We start from the raw sequence: 20,952 nt of genomic DNA on the forward strand, positions 1-20,952 counted from the left end.
GTTCCCAAATGCAAGCTCCTGCACTGTATGCAATCGTCTAGAATATTTTCAGCGTGATATTTCGGATATTTTCAGCCAATCGTGGGTTGGATACTATTTGCCATTATTCCGAACTGACGCGGATCACCTCGGTAGGTGTCGCCACCATGTCCAGCATGCGATCGTGCGCTGCCAACGGCACTTGCTCCAGGAGCTGCGGCGTAAGGCAGAGACCCTGCGGTACCAACACGTCAGTAAGCAAAATTTGCTGCTGGAATTTCATTGCAAGCACATACGATGGTGGTGGGTGGCGGGTGCCCAATTTCAGCATAGTGCTCCGCCAGGCGACGCAGGAAACAGTCTACAGCACCACTAATAAGTTTACCCAGCATCAAACACCAAGAGCCAATTGCAGCAAAATACCGTAGTATCCCTTGCCGTGGCCGAGGCGTCCTCCTCGACGATCAAAAGCTACTCCCGGCAGCAAAACGAGCTCCAGCTCGCTTCCTTGCACGGCGTCGTCACGCGGGGCCCCGCTGTCCGAGAGCAGAGGCGGGTCCGGAATCTGCCATTTGTCCTAATACAGTTCCCAGCAGTCGATTAGACCGTTGAATAGTCTTCGACCTCTACTGTATCCTACTAACCTTGGGGAAGCTGCGGATGTCCTGCATCGACTGCGCCTGCAGCATCTTGAGGTCCTCCGCCGAGCGGCCCGTGATCTTAGGCACGAAAACCTTCTTGTTCGCGGCGAAAGCGGCCTCCAGCAGCGCCAACGTGGCCACCTCCTTGGGCATCTCCAGGTACACGCTGACCGCACGGGCCTGCGAGAACTCGGGCAGCGCGCACACCTGCTCAGCCAAACGGCGGCTCTGCTCCGCCACCTCCGCGTCGGGCAGCGCCTTGAGCATCGCGCCGATGCGACGCCGCAGCTCCTTCTTGAGCGACGCGGCCATGTCCTCGCTACTGCTCGCGGGTGGTGCACTACTGCTCGACGGCATTAGCGGCACCAAAAATGGAGACCAAAAAGCACCTAGAATGCACTTGGTATTTGTATGATTCTGATTTGTGCCTCTGCCGCGGACTAAAGACCAAAAAAGCTTCCATCGAACGGGAAGGTGCAACATCAAGAAAAACGCCGGTATAAGCTGAACCTCATAACGTTTTTCGCCAGAGCCCGACGCAGAGCAGACAAGCAGCATGAACCGCCTGGAGAGAGCCTTGTCCTCGAGCTCGGCGCTAGACGACGACGCGCCGTATTCCGCTACATGTACGCTGCCTACATGCACCTCTATTGTATTATAAAACATACGCTTCCGAAGTGTCACTAATAACAAATTCCACCTGGTCATTGTATACCTATACACCGACACACTTTGTCTCATCGGACACTGACGTACGTAGCCCGCGGGTCTGAATGCTTCGACATGGATCTGGATGAGGAGGAGGCGCTCCGCAAGGCTGCACGCGCTGGGATCCAGCTGCTGGAGACGAATCAGGCGCTGAACGAGGAGGTAGCAGCTCTGCGAGAGCACGTGGCGGCGTTGGAGTGCGAGCGGCCGAAGCTCCGGGCCGAACTGGAAGCGCGCGAGCACGAGCTGGGCAGTGTCACGGAGAACCGCAAGGACCTGCTGAAGGAGGCCAGCACACTGCACAACGAGCTCAAGGCCAAGTCGGCGCTGGTCACGGATCTGCTAGAGAAGGAGGACGCTCTGAAGCTGCGCGTGGAGGAGGCGGAGGAGGCCAAAGTTCTGGCAGAAAATCAGATCGCGGCGTTGGTGGCGGAGCTGGGCCAACAGAGAGCGGAAGCTGCAAAGATCGACACAGCAGAGCAGCAGAACTTTGCAGTGATGAACCCTGCATCCACGTACGACTCGAATCAGGCCAGCGTGTTTACGTACGCGGACTATGAAGAGCTGCAGCAATGCCTGCAGACCACGTCGGAGGAGAACGAAGCACGCGTTCTGGAGATTAAAAGTCTGCGGAAAGAGGCGGATGCGCTGCGACGCAAGGCGGCCAAGCTACCGGAGTGCGTTGCCCACATTGAACGGGTGGAGAAGCGCAATGAGAAATTGCAGAGCGCTAACGAAACGCTGCGTGAAGAGCGCATGGAGGAGCGTGCCGTGCTGGATAGTTTGCGCTCGATGAACCTCGTCTACAAGAAGATCGCCGAGTCTCGCCCATTTGCGAATGACTGCACGTGCTCCCAACAACCGGAGGAGGCAGACCCACAGACGCTGGGCGTGACAGTGCGTGATGTGCTTATCGAGACCAACATGAAGCTAGAAGCTGAGCTGCGCGAACTCCGAGCAGCCATGGACCTGCCGCACCTTGGATCGGGCAATGCTGAAGAAGAAGTGCTGGAGCAGGCACTCAAGCGAGTGGGAAGTAACAGCAGCAATGGATCAGCAGCGTCGGACACAACATCTAGCAGTGGGCAGTCGATGGAGACAGTGAATGAACGTCTAACCCGCAAGCTGCAGATTATCACCGAGAAGTATAATCTGTCGAAGGAGATGCTGCGTCACACGAAGGTGCAGTGGTGCGCTGCAGTGGCCTCACAAAAGGCATTAGAAGAGTGCAACAAGTCTGCTCAGGAGGAGATTTCTCGACTTACACAGCAGCTGGACTACCATATCGCAGCACTCGCTGACGTGGACGTTGATGAAAAGGAAAAACAGATTAAAGCCCTGGTGGACGGTGGCGAGAGCGGTAAGTGGGCGGAGGAGACAGCGCCCTTCCCAGCCCCTCCAGGTGACCTGAATTCACCGTTGATCAAGTGCTTACTCGATAATTGGACCACTGAGAAGTCCAAGGTCATGTTGCTCACGGACTGGCTGCACAATTCGATTCGAGGCACTGGCCGCGCCACACCTCTGCGACTACTTAACTTGAAGAGTGAGGTTGCAGCAGGGTTCACGCAGCTCCTGGTCCCGATCATGCGTGAGCGACACGGCGTTTCCGTCAGCATCTACCGTCGAGATAGCGTGCACGTGCTCTCGGACTTGGTGCTACAAACCAATCATCCCAGCATCACGGTGCAGTCGTATTCTGCTGGAGTCTCCAAGCATGATGCCGTGCTCACACATCCGCACGACCCGGAAGAGACCAGCGAGCCTGAGCTGGACTCAGCTTCGTGCCGTACTCGAGGTAGCTCTGGCGACAGCTTGCTCAAGGGCGAGGCGCAGTTCCTGTACGGTTGAGACGAAGGAGTGAGTACTATGAGCCGCTTGGGCAATCATCAGATGGAGGCTTACACCTTCCAAATTGGAAACCGGTGAAGTATCCCCACTGTGATGGCATGGGCTAGCTTGTATGATGCATTTACCTTGCAAGAAGCCAGCAGATGGGTCTCTCTCGGCAGTCTTACTTTTCTGACGAACACCAGGTGGGCTTTTCACACGTGTGTAGCGCTCGCCACCCATAGCTACATCTCGCTTCGCTGGACCGTCCTGGTGAGTCGAGATCCAGTTAGCTTGCCATGTGTACACGAAGCATGACATGATTGATATTATTGATATGCAACCTAATGAACTCGCACAACGTTGAAGTTGCTCATGTTGAAGTGGATAGTGAACCCGGTGAAGAGCGCATATTGCAAGCTGCATCCGTTTTCTAGGGCCAGAAAGTCTTTGGATGTCCTATAGAGAAAACGCTGCGGTGTAAGTCGGCTAGCGACACGAAGCAGCGACTTGCGTCAAAGTTATCACACATCTCACGGGCGTGAACAAGTTATCTGGCCCCTAGCTGCACGTTTCACCTCGGGCAACGTAGCGCCGAGTGATATATCGGAAGGCCCACAAATTTAGTCGCTCGAAGCTGACAGCCGAACCGCGAGAGCCCTCTTTTCTCCGCTTCACACGCGGGTTCGCACGAATACTCTCTGATTAGGGAGTTTCTCTATGGGATGCCGCAGGTAACACCCACGAACGTTACGTCCAGCCGGAGCCAAGTGCAGTGTTCAACACGACATGATGGCGTGGAAAGCCGCAGCGCGCGACGCTTGGGTGCGGCGCTGGTGGGCCGGTCTCCTTCCATCACTTCCGATTTCTCTCTCGCGCACGCGGAAGCCGAGTCCCCGTTCGTCTCTCGCAGGGAGCGACCTACGCCGACGTCACCGAACGCGTGCGTACATCCTCACTACCAATTCAGCATGCTCATGGACCCTGGCCACAAGCAGCCAAAGTCGGTCTCGAGCGGGAACACCAGCCTGAGCTCGGACAACACGGCGCTGTGGAAGAACGACGCCAATGACGTGGCGACGCTCTTCTTCCCCGCCAACTTCCTGGAGCCCACGACGCCCGAGACGTTCCTGGAGCTGGACCCCGCCGGATTCTTCACGCACAGCAGCAGCGGCGTCGCAACCAAGGGAAGTTGCGCTTCCGCTCTCGGCCGAGCGGGATCGACACAGCAGACGACGCCCATCAACTGCTGGGCCAAGCTGGAGCCGTCGCGCGAGCCGTGCACGGACGAGATTCCGTGGCCGGACCTGGTCTTCTGGCTGGGCAACGTGTCGACTGGCGAAGTGTCATGCTCGTGCGCACAGTGCAGTCGCCACGCCATGCGGGTCTGCAACGCAGGCCTCATGCGGCAGCACCGCTACTCGCCCTATCATCATCAGCAGCAGCAGAACCAGCAAAGGCGGCGAGTGTCGTCCCGAGTGCCAGTGATCAACCTGCCGCGCATCGAGGGCGTCAACTAAAAACGGCGCCGTATTAGTTGCCACTCATCTACAGTAGTCCGTCCAGTATAACTTAAGTCCCGCCAGCATCGCGGTTTTTGAATGACGAGCCGAAGCTTTCAATGCTGCCATCGTCGCCTTCGGTTTGCAAGTTGCTGCGTCTTAGTGCAAATCCGTCATGCTTGGCTTGTTGTACCTGTGGACTGGGTCTTCCCCGCTGCCGCCACTGCTTGCTAATCTGCAGGCAAGACCTGCTTCCCTTTAGCTTCCGAAGTCTGGAGCGGCTTCAACACTGCACATTGCGCAATGCGACTGCAAACGGTGACGTGACGAGCGGGGTAGGCGAGGGAATCGAGTCAGAAACGGGACCTTGAAGCGAGCTTCGATGTGGACGTCGAAGTTGGATTTGACTGGCGGGCAGCGCTCGGTGAGAGGCACAGTTCGCCTCGAATCTACGGTACGCCAGCGATATATCGCATGGATCAGAAGTTGAAGTGGCAATGGTCTCCGCTCGCCGTCGGCATGCCACCGCTCGGGGATCCGCTGCACTCGCCAGCTGAACATGGTGGCCGCGCTTTTTTCGTGAATGGTGATTCGTGCAAGAGCAGGCTGTTGAGGTCGCCGTTGCCGTCATCGCTCTCTGCCAGCTTCACTGAAGTCTTCCGCGCGCGGCGGCGGCGCGAGCCTGTGGACCGCGGCCTGCTTCAAACGGTGGCCTGCCCGCACTGCTCCCTCGCCTGCGCCACCACGACGTCAATAACGGCACTCGAAAGCAGCACCACCACGTGGCGGGCACCCGATCCCCATCGTCGCGCTGATCGCGACCCGTTTCTAGGAGGGGGGCCCGATACAAGCGCCAGTATAAAAACGAGTGGAGACCAGCGCAATTGGCCGCGAAGATCTGTCTCAAGCGCGGTCCGCTTCAACCTGACGCAGCGCCGGGCCATTTCGGCTCGTCCTCTCGCGTCGTTCTTCAACAATCCAGTGAGAGGGCTCGGTGTGGTGCCAGTCGGCCGCTGCCAAGCTCGCCCATGAGATTCGCTTGCGCTGCTGCTGCGGATGACCAAGCAGATAGACAGGATCGACGCCTTCACCTTGAACGGCTTGGCCACTCGACGCAATCTCGGCGGCTGACGGACGGCGAACGCTTCTTTTTTGTTGAAGTTGCAAGGAGTCAGAGCCGGGTCGCTTCTGTTTCCCGTGGTCCAATCACTGGCGCCGATCTTTCACTTCAACGTCACCTTCGCGCGACATTCGTTAATCGGGAATCGTCAATTGCGCTTCGGCGCCCACGATTGGATGAAAATCGTCTCATTGCCGGCTCGGGGGAAAGAAATACGTAAGCGCGTTTCCAGCCGGTGGTGGGGCGATTGAACTCACTTCGCAATACAGATCACTCAAGCCAAGACGATACAAAAATGGACATGCGGTCGCTCATCCACCAGGGCCCGTCCCCAAGCAGCAGCAGCGGCCCCACCACCACTGCACCCACCTCTAGCACCAGTAGCAGCATCGGCTTCCCCTCGACCAACGTCTCTGCCGTGCCGTCCTTCGCCACGATGCGGCCGCAGCCGACCATCTTCCAGCGCTCGGCAGCGGCGCCCACGCTCGCGCCGCTGCGCTTCATCATCCCCAATTCACGCCCCAGCGGCGGCAGCTTCACCTCGCTGCCACCCACCAGCCAGCCCATGTTCACGCCACTCAGCAGCGAGCCCGATCGGGAGCCGCAGCCGCAGCACTCGATGCTGTACCCGCAGGACCGGTACACCATCAAGACGGAGCAGCAGCAGCTGGACCCGACCGACGACCTGCTGGAGCAGCCCAAGAAGATGCCACCCAAACGCGCGCGCACGCCCAAGCTCTCGAGTCGATCCACCAAGAGCAAGGCCCGGCCGGGGCTCCGCAAGGGTAAGTGGACCGAGGAAGAAAGCCGCTACGCCGCCCAGCTGACCAACTACTTCAAGGAGGGGCTGCTGCCACTCGAGAGAGGCACTATGCTGCGTCTCTACCTCTCGCAGAAGCTCAACTGCGAGCCCATGCGCATCACCAAGAAGTTCACGGGCGGCGAGTGCATCGGCAAGCAGGTCTTTCGGCCTTGCAGCCCTACGCCAGAGTCTCGTGTGAGGATCATGCAGGCCCAGCTCGAGCTCGTCGCGCTGGAGGCGGCCTTCATCAAGAGGCTCAAGGAGAACCGAGAAGACCCTCCGGTCGCAACGGACGAGTTCGACGCGCGCCCCTCATCTGGGCACAGGTCACGACCCGTGCCGCTCAAGCCCCGCATGTACGAAGACTCGAACAAAGAGGGCGATGTGGACGACGCCAACGCCGTGGGCCTGCTGCTGGACTTCTTCTACAAGGCCAACCGCAACGAGAAGAAGGGCGGCAAGAAGGCAGCTAGCAAGGCCAGCAACTCAAGTAAGGATAACAGCTCGATCATGGACAGCAAAGACGATAAGAAGGAGGAGGAAGAAGATCAGATCCAGGATCAGATCAAGCAGCAACCTGTCGAGACGAGTGCTCCGTCGTCTCCCAGTATGACGCCGACCAACAGCGAGAACGACGCGTCGATCAACTCGCCGACCAAACGCATGCGTGCATTGTCCGTCAGTGGCTACGTAGACTCCGCGGCGGCCAAGCGCTCCCGCGTGGGCTCGTTCTCCACAGTCGCTGCTGCATAAGCTGCCGCGCAGCCTACGAGTAGGATAGTCTTTAGACGGTAGGAACAGTGGCCATTTTGTCTGCTAATAGCTGGCCCTGCATGTCGACACGTATATGAAAACCCGACACTTATGAACCTGACACTTTGTTCTCGTGCGCTCATTTGCGTCGAGCGTTCCTGAGCAAGGGAGTCAGCACTAGCGACACGTCCAGCATGGCAGCGTCTCATTCCTTCAAGTACAAGGCCACGACCGTCATCTTGCGGATCCGCAGCACCTCCATGGAGCTCCGCAGCTGCTGCGAAGATGATATTTTCTTGCTGTGTCGTTTCCACGTTGAAGGTGTCGATCAGCGGGAAGTGCTCGTTGAAGTGCACTGCAACCAGGATGTGTGAAGTTATTCCCTTACACAAATCCTGCACCCTTGCCCCCAGAATCGTATGCTAACCGGCTCGCTCCGTCACATTTTGCACGGAGATTCACATGGTGCTTGCTGCGGCACATCCAAACACAAAATGGCTGTTAGGCGCTGTCATCAAAGTCGCAAGCCACATGCCGTCCACGCTGAGATGATGGCGAAATGAATTAAGTCCCAAATGGTTCCTGTCGGAACCACCGATTTTTCACCGTGCCAGAGAACTAATATACATGTACCGTTAGGCAATCAATCGACACAGGTCTCCGTTACTCTGCTCGTACTTCAAGCTGTACGAGTCGAGTCACACAGCTTAGTGACCCATGACTCATGAGGCTTTCTCTTCAGACAAAACCGATTGCAATGTGTTCCGAACACACGAAGTCCTGACCAACCGTAGACAATCAACACGCACACAAGCACCGCCAAAATGACCAACGCTCAAACAAGCCCACCGAGAAAGCTGCCAAGGACAATCAATTCACCACAATAGGCCAAGTCAATCTCGCTAGTCGCAATCCCCTTTCAGCACCTGTCTATCTGTACGGCACTCTCGTGCGCGATCTCATAACAAGTCGATCGGCTTCGTCGTCTACATGATGTTGCAGCGCGAGGCGAGGCCTCCAGCGCCAGACGCAGCTTGTTGCTGCTGCTGCGCCGTGTCACCCATCTTGACGGCGAACGCGTGAATCTTTCCATACACGGTAGCGATCACAGCAGGACAGCGCGGATGGTTGACGAGCGTGAGGATCGTCGCGTGCAGCGAGCGGAAGGCCTCCTGCAGCTGCGGCGAGATCATGTAGCGCACGCGCAGCACCTGCCAGTACAACACGAGCAGCAGGAAGTTGCGCGAGGGCGTGACCATCTCCAGGACGAGCGCGACGCCAATGGCCACGTCAAAATTCGCCGCCACTTGCGGCATGCGGGTGTACAGCTTCGCCCACTTGGCGCGCGTGGCCAGCGCTGGGAAGCTCGGGTCGCTGATGATCAGCGCCGTGAGTGGCACCAGTGCTTTGCTCGTCACCAACATCACCACGGATGAGTCCGCCAGCCCCAGCACCTGGAGCAGCGACTGCAAGAAGCTGAAGTAGTGCACCATTTCCAGCAAGAACACGGGCATGAGGGCCATACCGTGCGGAGCCGAGACCCAAAAGACCAGACAGAAGAAGAAGGCTTGCGCGGCCGGGTCCAGCAACAGTCGCTGCGCGTAAGCCGCGTTCCACTTGGGGACGCCGTGGGTGAAGGCCAAGTAGCTGGCGTGGTTCACCAGCGCCAGTTTGAAGAAGTTGGCGTAGGCCGAGTAGCCCGAGAGCAGCACGGGGACCCAAAAGTTCACGAAGCATAGCAGCATCAGACTGCGCAGCACGAACTGGTACAGCTGGAACATGCTGCGCTTGCTGCCGAGCAGGAAAGTTCTCAAAGTGGTGGCTGGGGGAGGCGCATGGGACGCGGAGGCCGCGCCGTGCGAGGTGCCGGCTCTCTGGGTCGATAGCTTGGCTTCCACAGCTCGGAGGCCCTCGAGGAGTCCCGCGTTCGACGCCTCGAGCTTCAGACCGTCTTGGTAGGCCCTGTAGGCATCCGCATAGCGCCCCAGAGCGTAGAGAGCGGAGCCGCGACGCGAGTATCCCTTGGGCCAGCTCGGCTGGCGCGCCACGCACTGGTCCGCGTCCTTGAGAGCCTCGTCGGCCTTGCGGAGCTTGAGCTGAGCAGCTGAGCGGTTGCTGTAGAAGACGTGGGCATTGGGCGCGTTGGGGGCGACGGCCAGCGCCTCGGAGAAGCAGGCGACGGCGTCGGCGTACAGCCCCGCGGAGAACGCACGGTTGCCGCGGTCTTTGGCTTGCTCGGCGGCCATGATGCGGGCGGATCGGGATGTGACGTGGGATCCAGATTGTTCGACCCCGCGGTTTTAACATACGTACATATCCAATACCCCGACATATCTGATCATCATGGGAAAAATAAATGTCAGTGCAAGCAGCCCATGAACTTGCACCATTTTGATACCTCTTAAATCGATTGTATGACCAACTGCTCTTATTGAGAGGAATGTCTGTACTTAGTCTACGTGAGGCATTCTATCAAAAGGTATAGTCCTTGTTGCCTTTATTGCTTGCGGCTTCTGCTTTCGTATCGCCTTCGGGTTTCGAGCTCGACGACGGATCCTCCACGACGAGAGAATTCTGGAACAGTACGCACACAAACAACCAAATGAGCTTCAACGAGATTGCTTCGTGTACGAAAAAATGGACACTTACAGAGCGCGGCTGCTGCGCCTGAAGCAGATTCTCCACTTGCTTGGAGAGCTGCAACTGAGCTCCAAGATTTTCGCGAAGCTCTGCGTTCTGCTGCTCTGCCAAACGGCGCGCACGAAATTGCTGCATTGCGATATTGCGCCACACCGTTGCCTCGTCCGTCACCTCGCTAGCAGGTCCAGATACATTTGCATCGTCGTTCTCAGCAGGCAGATTTGTCGCCGTCTCCACGTCTTCAAAACTCTCAGCTCGAATGCTGAGGCGAGGCGAGCGAGGGCTTTTCAATGTTTCGAGATGACTCTCCATCTTCTGTACGACCGAGCGCAATTGTATCAATTGCTCACGCATACGCATTCGACCTCCACCTCGGCGTCGACTTCTTGGTGTTGCATTCCCAGTGGTGCTTGCAACTGGTAACACGCGAAGTGCATCATGATCACTGGAGACAACACCATTTTCTTGATTGCCGTGGAGTTGCCCAGACTTGTCGGCCGTCGAGGCCTTGGTGCTATCCGAGCAGCCATTCTGTGAGAACACTTCTTGTACAGCTTGGACTGCAGTTTCGAGCAGGTGGTCTGCAACAGCGCTTTCACTTGGCACCTCTTGCAAGAATAGCGTCGCCGATGAATCAGAGGCCCCAAGACGCTCGATGTCGACGCTGTCAAGGATCGCGAGAGCTTCTTCCATCAATTCATCATCGTCAACGATGCTAAAGGCTGGGAGTTCCATTATTGCAGAATGATTGACGAGCTCTTGAGCCAAGAAATCGAAGAATGAGCATGATCGTCATCTTAGACCTGAGGTCGAGTGGCAACCGGTGACGCTATCAAGCTCTGGTGTCTCTAGTTTGAGAAGTGCATTCACGAGGTATTACGAATATCGACGCGCCCTCGCAGATAGTCTTGGGCTGGCAAGAAGCGGGAATGATATGCAGCTACAGAGGCGCCTTCAGAAATCCGGGTCCGTCTTGTGACAGGACCCTTGCGAGTCATCACTATTGAGACGTTGCACCAATCGACCTGTAAACACAGACGACCAACATTTGCAGGTCACGCTACCAGCAATCAAAGTTAAAAGTGACTGGGTTCTCAATCAGGTACAACGAAGATTGCCGCCATGGGCAAGTCAGGGTAACAACCTCGTGGCTGAGCTCTCGATCAAAGGACTGCCTTGTGTACACTTTTGCAGATTAGTTGGTTCGTTAGGCTTCTCGGGTGGTATGACTGCCCTCCTTCACACTGAATTCGCTAGCTAAGTCTACTCGGAGTCGGAGTCATCAATCACAATAACGTCCCATGGGCGCTCAGCAGACTGCTGTCGCTCGGCTTCTACAGCGGCAGCAGCAAGTCCTGCATCATCATCTTGCGAGGCTGGGTGTCGTCTCGCGGATTTGGCAACCGCAGCAGCGGTAGGACGTTGTTCCGGGTCGTTAACACGGGAAGGCGTGGAGATATTACCTCCACCGTCGTCGCCGTCCTCGTCATTCTCGAGGTCAATCACATCGGAAGCAGACTGTGACATTGGCTTCTCTTCTTCAGTTGCCGACGCTGATCGCTTTTGTTCATGCTCAATCTGGTCGCGCTTAATCTGTTCGTCCTCAAGTTTTTGTATATGCGTAGACTCGCACAGGTCTTCCTGCGCCATCATTGCTGTCTCCTCTGTAGCTATTGGCAGTGATCCATCCTTCGCCTTTTTGTCTGATTTGTCAGGCTGGGGTTCTTCAGACCGCGACTGGGGAACGGACGCCTGCTCCCGAGCTCCGTTGCTTTCGATTAGCTGCCGCAAACGCACCGTCGGGACAAAGTACGGGTCCTCCTCTCTCATTCCACGAATGTCTCGAATGCGACGCCGAGTTTCCGCTTCTTGGGTTGGCTCTGGCCGCGGGGGATATCTGTCAGTCGTTTCCCTTGTCGGGGCACTCTCCGCGTCGCCATTGCTTAGGTCTACATACTCATCGTCGGGACTACGATAGACGCGTGCCTTGACAACCAAGTTGCGGCAAGCGAAAGCAAGCGCAGTGACGTAGTTTTCAACCCAGCTTGAGCTAGGGAAAGCGCTTTTTTTGTTCGCGGAGTTGAATAGCGGCAGCTTCCACACTGATGTCAAGTGCTCGTCAAGTCCATAGCATTCCACACCTTGCAGGAGCAGAATATCATGCCGTGGGCAGCTCCACCAAACAGGGTAATCTGTAGACGCCGCCTGGGCTCGCACCACGCGAGTCACTAAGTCCACGAGCTGGGCAGGTGGCAACACAAGAATTTGAGTGCGAAGCAACCGGAAAAGATCCACGCGGTGTAGCAATCGCCGACACTGCGTCGTTGTGAGCAGCCAAAACCCTCGCTTACCACCCAGAATTGAGTTCTCTTCTCTGGGTTCACTCATCATTCCGTCTGCATCACTTCGCAAGCGCTGACGGCACACACGTTCAAGATCCAGCGCTTCTGCTAGCAGCTCTTCCAACGGATAGTGCCCAATGCCTAGTTGGCTGTCTTGCAAAAAGTAACGCCACTTCTCGTTGCGCTCACGCTCGTCTCGGCACGTGCTCACATCCGGGATGCCGTAGGAAAATATCAGTTTAGCAAACTGGTTATGGCGCGAGCCATGAAACGACGCGCTAGAATAATGGCGGGCTTGTTGGGCACGCTGTTGTTCCTGCTGGCGTTGCAGTTGTTGCTGCTGCAATTTCTCTTTCAGGCGCTGTTGTTGTCGGTACTCTGAAGCAGAAGTTACACCTAACGCTGCAGCAATCGATGTCGACGCAGGAGCAGCAGGTTTTGTCTTCTTGATAGCTGTCCACAAGTGAATCAGCACCTTCAGGCGTCGATTAAGCCCAGCTATGGTGGGCCACTCCAACGTTGGGTATCGCTTTGCACGATCTCCAAAAAGCGTCGATGTGTCTACCAATCGGATAGGGAGGGTTCGTCCCTTGATCCATCCGTCGCGATATACGTACATCATAAGGACCACATCGTCTACACGAGAGATCCACCACGGAGCCACCGGCTCTGGGGAGTTGACAGGCGGTAGAGCTTGGAGGATTCGCATCGCCTGCTTCAGTTCAGCGTTCATTATAGCGGATACTTTTGCCTTTTCGACTGATGTCGAGGGCTGCGCTGTTTTGCTTGAAATATTTGACACGATGGAAGGCTTCTTTTCCTCCTCGGCTTTGGACTTCTCGGTTACGCCAGTGTGGCCACTTTCCTCAGCATTGATACTCACACTCTTGTTGGTATCTGTCTGATTGTTCGGCTTTCCTTCGTTACGAGTAGAATCCGTTACGGTGGACGAAGAGCTGTCTAACTGAGCCTCTGGGGTAGATGCTTCGGTGGCAGATTTACCCCCAGACAAAGTCTCTGTTGCTGTATCCTTGTCAACAATACTATCCGAAGAATCTGGTACTGAGAGCTTCGCTGGAGAAAGTTCTTTGGCCGTGGGCCCAGCATTTGCTTCGCTCGAAATAGCGGACTCCACTTGCTGCTCCTTATCCACCAATTCTAGATTATGACCATTATGGCCATCTCTTTTCTTGGCTGCGTCTTCGCCGTCACCTCTATTCACAGCGACAGCATCCAGCGATAAACGTTTCAAAGGAATTTTCGTAGTTTCCACCTCGGTTGGTTTATCGTTTGCCAGAACTCCACCAGTAGTATCTGCATCTTGTAATGTTGGAAGCGTGCCGGATTCTATCATTCGATGGACTTCAACTTCGTCTCCAACTCGCTGCAGGTTCTGGAGCAACTGGACGAGCGGCGCTGTCGGCACAAATTTATGTAGCACAAACTGACTCAGCTTAAACACCGATTCAATCTGTTGCAGCTTCGAACGGCACCCACGAGCCGCTCGGCTTCGGAAATCCGTAATCCACATACGAGGTGGAACTGCGACAGCAAGCATGTTCATGACTCTCATATCTTTTAACACAGCGGAAAGGAAGCGATATCGGCGGCATACGTTGTTCAACTCATGCGCGTATCTCTCAATAGGAGACGCATTTCCCATTTGCGTCGGAGGAATCGCGGTCGAAACGATGTAAACTCGGCCTGGCTCTAGATCGAGACCAACGCGTTGGAAGGCCACCATAGCTGTCGATACCCGCACTAAGCTGGTGATGTAGTCTTGGACAAATTTGCTCAGTTCCTTGTCCGAATACCCCTGTAATATAGGCGCATGTCGCTTCATTTCATCCCAGCGTCCGTATCCAAAGTTCATGAGAAGTTCTGCAATTCGTTCTGTGTGTAAGTGGATCGGTAGCACAGGTGTTTTCGAGCGCTTCCGTTTTCCATTGCCACTGGCTTCCAACAATTCATCCTTTGCCATAGGAAAATCACTCGAGTCTTCATCATCGTCTTCATCGTCGTCATCCGAGATAACAAACTCTTCATCCTTCAGAACCCCGAGCTCTCGTGATGGTTTCTTCCGAGACGAGGCTGTTTCATCTCCGCTGTCATCCATCAAGAAGGATTTATCCTCATCGATTAAGTAGGATTTGACCTTGCGACGGCAACGCCTCTTTTGAAGAGGCGATGGCTCTTCCTTCTTCTGCTCCTCAACTCCATTTAGCCCGATTACCTTTGTCCAAAAGTTTGGATCGTCGATGTCCACCTCCTCATCTGGGTTGGCCGAGCTCACGAAAGTCGCCTTAGAGAACGACGACATCACGTTCTTCTTCTCGTTTCCTTCCACATCTCGGGTTGGATCGTGCACGATCGTGGTGCTTCGGCTAAGAATTTGATCAATACTTTCCTCTCCAAATTTTTTACTAGCTGCCTCGGCTTCGCTTTCCTGCTCTTTGAACATTTCGTAGGCACCATGCTTGAGTAGATTCTCGATTTCCTCCTTGGACATTCGATCATTAGTGTTGCTCTTTTTCGTAGCTCCTTTAAGTTTCGCAACAGGGTCGTCATTTTTAATGCCACCCAACACTGCTTGATCAAGTCCCAGTTTCAATGAAGCCTTGTGAAACATGTGCAGCTCGTACGTCTTTGACGTGAGCAGACGATAAATCTTCACGCTTTTCTTTTGGCCAATACGATGACAGCGCGCCTGCGCCTGAAGATCATTTTGCGGGTTCCAGTCGCTGTCATAAATAATCACAGTGTCGGCCGCAGTCAGATTGATACCCACACCACCAGCACGGGTACTCAGCAGCATGATGAACGAATTACTGTCCTTTCGGCAAAAACGATCGATCGCCGATTGCCTCTCATTGCCAGTAATGTTTCCGTCGATACGCTCGCAAATGTATCGTCGTAATGCCAAATAATCCTGAAGGATGTCCAGCATAATCTTGAACTGCGAGAAAATCAGCACACGGTGACCTGTTTCCTTCAAGCGAGGGAGCAGTTTGTCCAGCAAAACTAGCTTGCCCGATGTGTTCACAAGGCTATCGCTGACTTGACGTTGAATCTCTTCTTTCGGTACAGAAGTCTGCTTGAGCAGCCGTTTCACCTCGCGCTCCTCCACACCTTTGACGAGGAAAGGGTGGTTGCAGCATTTGCGAAGCTCCATGAGAACATTCATCAGGCTTGGGGTCTCGCCCTTCCTTCCACCCCTTGAAAGGAATTCTGTGTTCTTCTCGTAAATAGCGCGGTAGTACTGTTTTTGCAGTACAGTAAGCTCCACCTCGACAATAGTCTCTTCCTTCGGGGCAAGTGACTTCTCCACATCCTCCTTCATTCGTCGAAGCAGGTACGGTTTTAACTCTGAATGCAACTTCTCAACCTGCGCTGAATCTGTCAGTTCGCCAAAGCTTTCAAGAAAATTCTCCTTCGACTCAAACTTCTTCTGGTCGAGAAAGTTGAGGAGCACCCACAATTCTTCTACGTTATTTTGAAGCGGTGTGCCCGTCAGCAACAGCATGTTTTCAAACTTAAACCTTGTGTGCAGGATATTTGATAGTTTGGAATTCCGGTTCTTCAAGCGATGAGCTTCATCCACGACCATCAGTTGCCAATTAATTTGAGCCAGCTTGTACAGGTCTGTAGCAGAGGCCATCTCATACGTGGTGATCAACACGTCAAAGCGATAGCAGTTGCGCTTAGGTCGCGGGTACGAGCGCTTGTCAGTGCTGTTATTGGGTTTCTTCCCGGAAAGTTCATCAGCACGTAGTAGCTCATCTTCTGACATGAAAAACTCATAGTTTTGTAAAACATCTCGCGCAGCAGCCGATCCATGATAGACGACAGCATTGAGGTTGGTCCAGCTGTCAAACTCACGCTGCCAGTGGCCAAGGGTTGAGAGCGGTGCCACAATGATGAATGGCTGCGGTGTACGCTCCACTACAGCGAGATGATTGATGTACATTACGGTCTGCACCGTCTTACCGAGACCCATTTCGTCTGCAAGCATGGAGTTACGTTTCTGGTACCAGTTAAACAACATCCAGTTCACACCTGTAAGCTGATAGTCACGTAGCTGAAACGTTTGCTCATTTCTGCGTGGAGGCGGAGCCTCGGCAGTATAGCCTCGAAAGTTTTTGCGCTTGTTGTGAGGCGTGTGTTTCGCGAGAGCAACCTTTCTAAAACGCTTTGCAGCTCTCACAATACGGTCATTATATTGCTCCACAGCCGCGTCATCGCCCACATCATCCTCTCGCTCCCACGTGATTTCGTCGTAAGGAAGAGCCTTCCATTTTATCAAGAAGTACTGGAACGTACTTTCACCGTTCGCACCATCATCAGGAGCAAAGTCATCAAGAGGTCGATCCCTAATTTCAAGAATTCGATCCACACTTCTGAATTCCGGGTTGAAATACTCGTCTCCCTGCACATCCTGCGTGTAGAGAGCACGGTGTTCCTTCTCGCGAAATCGCTGGATCTTGCCCTTTGCGTTCTTGTCCGTATCCAGTAATTCATCTTCCGTTTGCCAGCTGGTGTGAAGATACGACAACGTCTTCCACTTGATCAAGAATCGCTCCTCACCAGCATCATCAACATCATCGTCGTAAGTGCTCGCCTTTGGCATCGACGGCGTCTCTGTGTCGGCCGTTGCAGGTTTTTCACCATCCTGCTGCTCCTCCTGCACCTGCTCCTTCTTCTCCTCCTGCTTTTCTTCCGCTTCCTCGTTTGGCAGGAAAATAGAGCAATGAGTCAAGAATCGGCTGTTCTTGTTCCAGCAGATCTTCTTCCACTCCTTGAGTGTATGCACCTCGCGTCCCAGCACTTTGTCAATGACAAACCCGTCCATCTCTGGTTTCACCCTCGTCTCCACAATTTCCACGTCATTATCATTTTCCGATTCTTCACTCGATGAAGAACGTTTCCGTTTGCCTTTGCCTTTCGCTTTGCTTGTCGCCTTTTTTTTGGGTTTGGGCTTCTCCTCCTCCTCGTCGCTGCTCATGGCAAAGTCGTCGTCTGACAGATCAATTACCGTCTGCACAGTTTTGCGCACGCGTCCACTGCGCCGTCTGTTGGCGTCTTCCTCAGGCAGTCGCTCATCCTCGGACGGGGTCTCCGGCTGGTCCTCATAATTCTCAGTCTCATCCTCATCCACCTCTTCGTCTTCTTCTTCCTCGTTATCACGATACTGCAGTCACAGAAAATATAGAAACATGATTAAAAAACCTCTCCGCAATTTAGTAAAAAACAAGAATATATAATACCTGGATCTGCTTGCTCGTTTCACGTCGCCTCTTGGGTGGGCGTGCAGCCTCCTGCGAGTCTTGCGACTGCTCGTCTCTCCCCACCAACACGGGGCTGCGTCTGGTGCGCAGCTTGGGCCGCGGCCGCACGGTGGTGCCGCCCAGAGTAACCTCGCTGTCGGAGTCGGAGCTCGCCAGGTCGATGGCCCCCGTGGTCGCCCCTGACGTGGACTAAATACATTAAAACGGGTACAATATCAACGTCTGCGTCTCCAGTTGGTGTTGTTAAACGCATGTGGAGAGGCATACAGCGCGAGGAACGCACCATGATCGAGCACTTCTGTACACTCGACTCACTTCCCGCTTTAGGCGAATTGCAGGTGTCAGAGTGAATGCGACGGGTTGATACGGTGATGTGATTGGCAGAAATTTGTAGAGAGGCTTGTTTTTCGGATATTTAGGGTTGAGTTTCCATATTTAGCGTTTTTAGGGGGAAATCTCTGACAGAGGCGACGTCGACGCGAGAATGAGTGGCGCGGGGGGTCCACATATAGGAGTTTGTATGGGGATCATTGTTCTTCAGTCGTTGCATACAAACTTCAACATGTTGTTGGAGGTGTCGATGAGCTTGGCGAGGTGTCGCGATTGCAACTTCTGCTCGGTCAAAAGCGCGTTTGGTGTCGATGTCCGCCCAGTTTGGTCATTGTATACGAACAGCGCAAGATTTAATGGAGTTCGCATCAGTGTTGAAGTTGGCTCCGAGGTTGTATACATTCTGGCATTGCTCGTTTTTGCAAGACGATGGCATGGCCGCCTTCTTTCAATCGCAAAGTTGAAGTTGGGGATGCATCTTCTCAGAGCCAAACAAACAAACTGCACGATGTCATGCATGGCGAAGCCCAATCGTTGTCGTGAAAAGGCAAAGAGACTTTACCTCGTTTCGTATATCGTACCGTCCAACCTACGAACAAAATACAGAAAGCATACACCAGCTCAAAGCACCGGTAAAAGTCAACTTTGCAAGATACGTCAGTGCTTTCATTCATCCATCCATACATCGCTGCCCACAACGAGCATCCGTTTTTCGCCAGCAGATTACTCCTAAAACACGTGTACAGGACAACTCCTTTCGATGGCAGAGCTTCACGCCATGCTGCCACCACCAGACCAAACAGTTGGTGCTTTCCTGTCGTGTGGACTCGCTGCATCTTGCCTAAGCTATTCAAACTGCGGTTCTCGTGGTATCAGATTAGACGGGGTTTCAGAAAAAAAAGTCCGTCGTATCAGTTTCCGCACACTCGCTGATCCGACTCCCGACGCCTGCTCTGCGCGCACGATGCGTCTCCCAGGCGACGCCGCACGGGATATGGAGGCGCACCCCAACCAGGAGAAGCACCACACGACTAACCCCGAAGTGACGGAGGAAGAGCTCTACGTCGGGTACGAGATATAGCAGTTTTACGGCGTCCCACGTGCCGTTATCAGTCAGTCCGCTGACTATATTTTATTCTATTCTCTAATTGCTTGTTTTTTTTATGTTATTCTTTTATTTAGGGAGGACGGACTGATCTCCGTTTCGCTCATGGATGACAAGAGCAGACTGGACAAAGCGAAGCTGCTGCTGGAGCGCCGGGAGCGAGTACGAAGGAAGAGGAGGAACCTTGTACTGGCCGTTGCTGACTATTTTTTTCTTCAATATGTGTGTTATAATCTATTAGGAACTTCGCCAGGCAGCGGAGTATGGGCTGGGGCTACTGGAAGCCAACGAGGAACTACAGATGCAGGTGGTCACGCTGAAAATCCAGTTGGAGACTGAGACGGAGGAGCTCTCGGTGGAGAGAGACATGTGGCAGCGTCGCACTGAGCACGCGCAGCAGGAAACGGCGCAGTGGAAGCGCAAGTTTGCGCGTGTGGAGGAGGAGAAGACGGACCTGGCAGATGAGTTCGAGCAGTTCGTGGACCGCTGCGAGTGTCAAGGGCCAGATACTGGTGCTATTACTACTGATGCTGCTACAAGTACTGGACGGAGGTATTCTCATCATTTGGACACGATTGCACAGCTACAGACAGAGTTGCAGGTGTTGCAAGCTGCTGAGCGTTCGAATGAGGCGGAGCTGGCGTCTTTGAGACGGTGGAAAGAGGTGGCGGAGCAGCAGCAGCAGCAAGCACTTGAGTGTGAGGAGCTGGCTGCACGGAGTGAAGTTTCGCTCGGGAAGAAGATGGAGGAGGAGCGTGCTGCAACTCAGCGTGTGATTAACGAGCTTAAGAGCGAGAAGGACCAATTACGCAACACAGCGCAAAAGCATGAGGAGGACATGCGATCGCTAAAGAAACAGCTTCGGATGGCTGAGGAGGCGAACGATGATGTTCAGGTGCGCAGCAATGAACTGAGTGAGGGGCTTCTCTCGTCAGAGTCACGGTGCAAGCGACTTCAGCGCGAGCTTGAGCTGCTTGAACACGTATCCTACTTCTCACAGGCGATTGTGGACTGTGATGATGAAGAAAGTGACGAAGACGACGAGATCATCGAAGAAAGAGACATCCAAACTGTTATTGTATCCGGAATGTCAAAGAACAAAGACAGCGGAACGAGCGCCATAGAAAAACCGTCAATGCCGTCCCCATTACGAATCAAGCGCAGACGATCATTCCTCGTGGCCACCGCTACTCCGTACTCGCCGTTTCCCACCACCACTGTGACGGAAGATGGCACGCGCGTGCAGGTGTCGGAGTCGGAGATGGAAACTCACAAAAAACTGCACCACTATTTCCACTTGACCGCACTGAGTATCATTCACGAGAACAATTTGCTCGAGCGGTGCTTTAACTCGTCCAGCCGTCTCACGATCGACATGTGGTACCGTGAAATCATTGCAAAAGATGTTCCATTCTTATCGTGGCATTCGTGGCTTATCAACCGCATCAGCGAGGAAGCGGCATCTGTGCAGGATAGCGAGGACGTGCCTCCACCGCCCAAATCTTCCTCCAAGAGTTCAAGTCGGGGCAACACCTTTCATGGGTTTTCGCTGCGGAAATTTAGTGGTGGTGAGACAGCTTCGACGCAGAACTCACTTCCTTCCCCACCAGTCTCGTCGTCGCCAGCGTCATCACCAGTGGCCCGCGTGCCGTTCACAGTCGCACGAGCATTCTTTCGCTTGCTGCGAAAAAATACACACGCAGGAACAGATTCTTCACCCGTTGATCACTCTCCAGTTAGCAGATCTCCGGTTGGTGGATCGCCGGTTGGCTAGAGTGGAGTGGCTCCTAAGCACTGTATGTACGAAACCACTAGCCTGTGGTTGCTTTAGTGAGAACACGAATGTAGCTTAATCCCGAGACAATTCATTTGAAAAGCGGGTTAAAATCAAGGTGTTCATATGGGTCCCGGAATC

The 20,952-nt window shown here is 54.3% G+C and overlaps 8 protein-coding genes across 8 annotated transcripts; 4 read left to right on the top strand and 4 right to left on the bottom strand.

Moving 5' to 3' along the window:
- Window positions 1-103: 103 nt before the first annotated feature.
- On the bottom strand, window positions 104-977 carry KRP23_5324 (putative 5-formyltetrahydrofolate cyclo-ligase; the record flags this gene model as incomplete). Its single annotated transcript, XM_067890376.1, has 4 exons — window positions 104-214; window positions 276-340; window positions 403-556; window positions 624-977. 4 exons carry the CDS (start codon window positions 975-977, stop codon window positions 104-106), a joined length of 684 nt encoding a protein of 227 aa, XP_067746930.1.
- A 199-nt stretch (window positions 978-1,176) lies between these two features.
- Window positions 1,177-3,179, top strand: KRP23_5325 (uncharacterized protein; the record flags this gene model as incomplete). Its single annotated transcript, XM_067890377.1, has 2 exons — window positions 1,177-1,246; window positions 1,381-3,179. 2 exons carry the CDS (start codon window positions 1,177-1,179, stop codon window positions 3,177-3,179), a joined length of 1,869 nt encoding a protein of 622 aa, XP_067746931.1.
- A 950-nt stretch (window positions 3,180-4,129) lies between these two features.
- Window positions 4,130-4,678, top strand: KRP23_5326 (uncharacterized protein; the record flags this gene model as incomplete). Its single annotated transcript, XM_067890378.1, has 1 exon — window positions 4,130-4,678. One exon carries the CDS (start codon window positions 4,130-4,132, stop codon window positions 4,676-4,678), a length of 549 nt encoding a protein of 182 aa, XP_067746932.1.
- A 1,397-nt stretch (window positions 4,679-6,075) lies between these two features.
- Window positions 6,076-7,335, top strand: KRP23_5327 (uncharacterized protein; the record flags this gene model as incomplete). The annotated part of the gene is made up of 1 exon (XM_067890380.1): window positions 6,076-7,335. One exon carries the CDS (start codon window positions 6,076-6,078, stop codon window positions 7,333-7,335), a length of 1,260 nt encoding a protein of 419 aa, XP_067746933.1.
- A 986-nt stretch (window positions 7,336-8,321) lies between these two features.
- Window positions 8,322-9,581, bottom strand: KRP23_5328 (Stress-induced-phosphoprotein 1; the record flags this gene model as incomplete). The annotated part of the gene is made up of 1 exon (XM_067890381.1): window positions 8,322-9,581. One exon carries the CDS (start codon window positions 9,579-9,581, stop codon window positions 8,322-8,324), a length of 1,260 nt encoding a protein of 419 aa, XP_067746934.1.
- A 226-nt stretch (window positions 9,582-9,807) lies between these two features.
- Window positions 9,808-10,710, bottom strand: KRP23_5329 (uncharacterized protein; the record flags this gene model as incomplete). Its single annotated transcript, XM_067890382.1, has 2 exons — window positions 9,808-9,909; window positions 9,985-10,710. The coding sequence occupies 2 exons, from the start codon at window positions 10,708-10,710 to the stop codon at window positions 9,808-9,810; spliced, it is 828 nt and encodes a 275-aa protein (XP_067746935.1).
- Window positions 10,711-11,238: 528 nt separating this feature from the next.
- On the bottom strand, window positions 11,239-17,888 carry KRP23_5330 (Chromodomain-helicase-DNA-binding protein 8; the record flags this gene model as incomplete). The annotated part of the gene is made up of 3 exons (XM_067890383.1): window positions 11,239-17,505; window positions 17,582-17,791; window positions 17,886-17,888. 3 exons carry the CDS (start codon window positions 17,886-17,888, stop codon window positions 11,239-11,241), a joined length of 6,480 nt encoding a protein of 2,159 aa, XP_067746936.1.
- Window positions 17,889-18,896: 1,008 nt separating this feature from the next.
- KRP23_5331 (uncharacterized protein) lies at window positions 18,897-20,811 on the top strand (the record flags this gene model as incomplete). Its single annotated transcript, XM_067890384.1, has 3 exons — window positions 18,897-19,000; window positions 19,115-19,199; window positions 19,279-20,811. 3 exons carry the CDS (start codon window positions 18,897-18,899, stop codon window positions 20,809-20,811), a joined length of 1,722 nt encoding a protein of 573 aa, XP_067746937.1.
- Window positions 20,812-20,952: the final 141 nt, after the last annotated feature.

Source organism: Phytophthora ramorum (genome assembly GCF_020800215.1).
Source record: "Phytophthora ramorum isolate Pr-102 chromosome Unknown Phyram_PR-102_s0004, whole genome shotgun sequence".
Lineage (NCBI taxonomy): Eukaryota > Oomycota > Peronosporomycetes > Peronosporales > Peronosporaceae > Phytophthora > Phytophthora ramorum.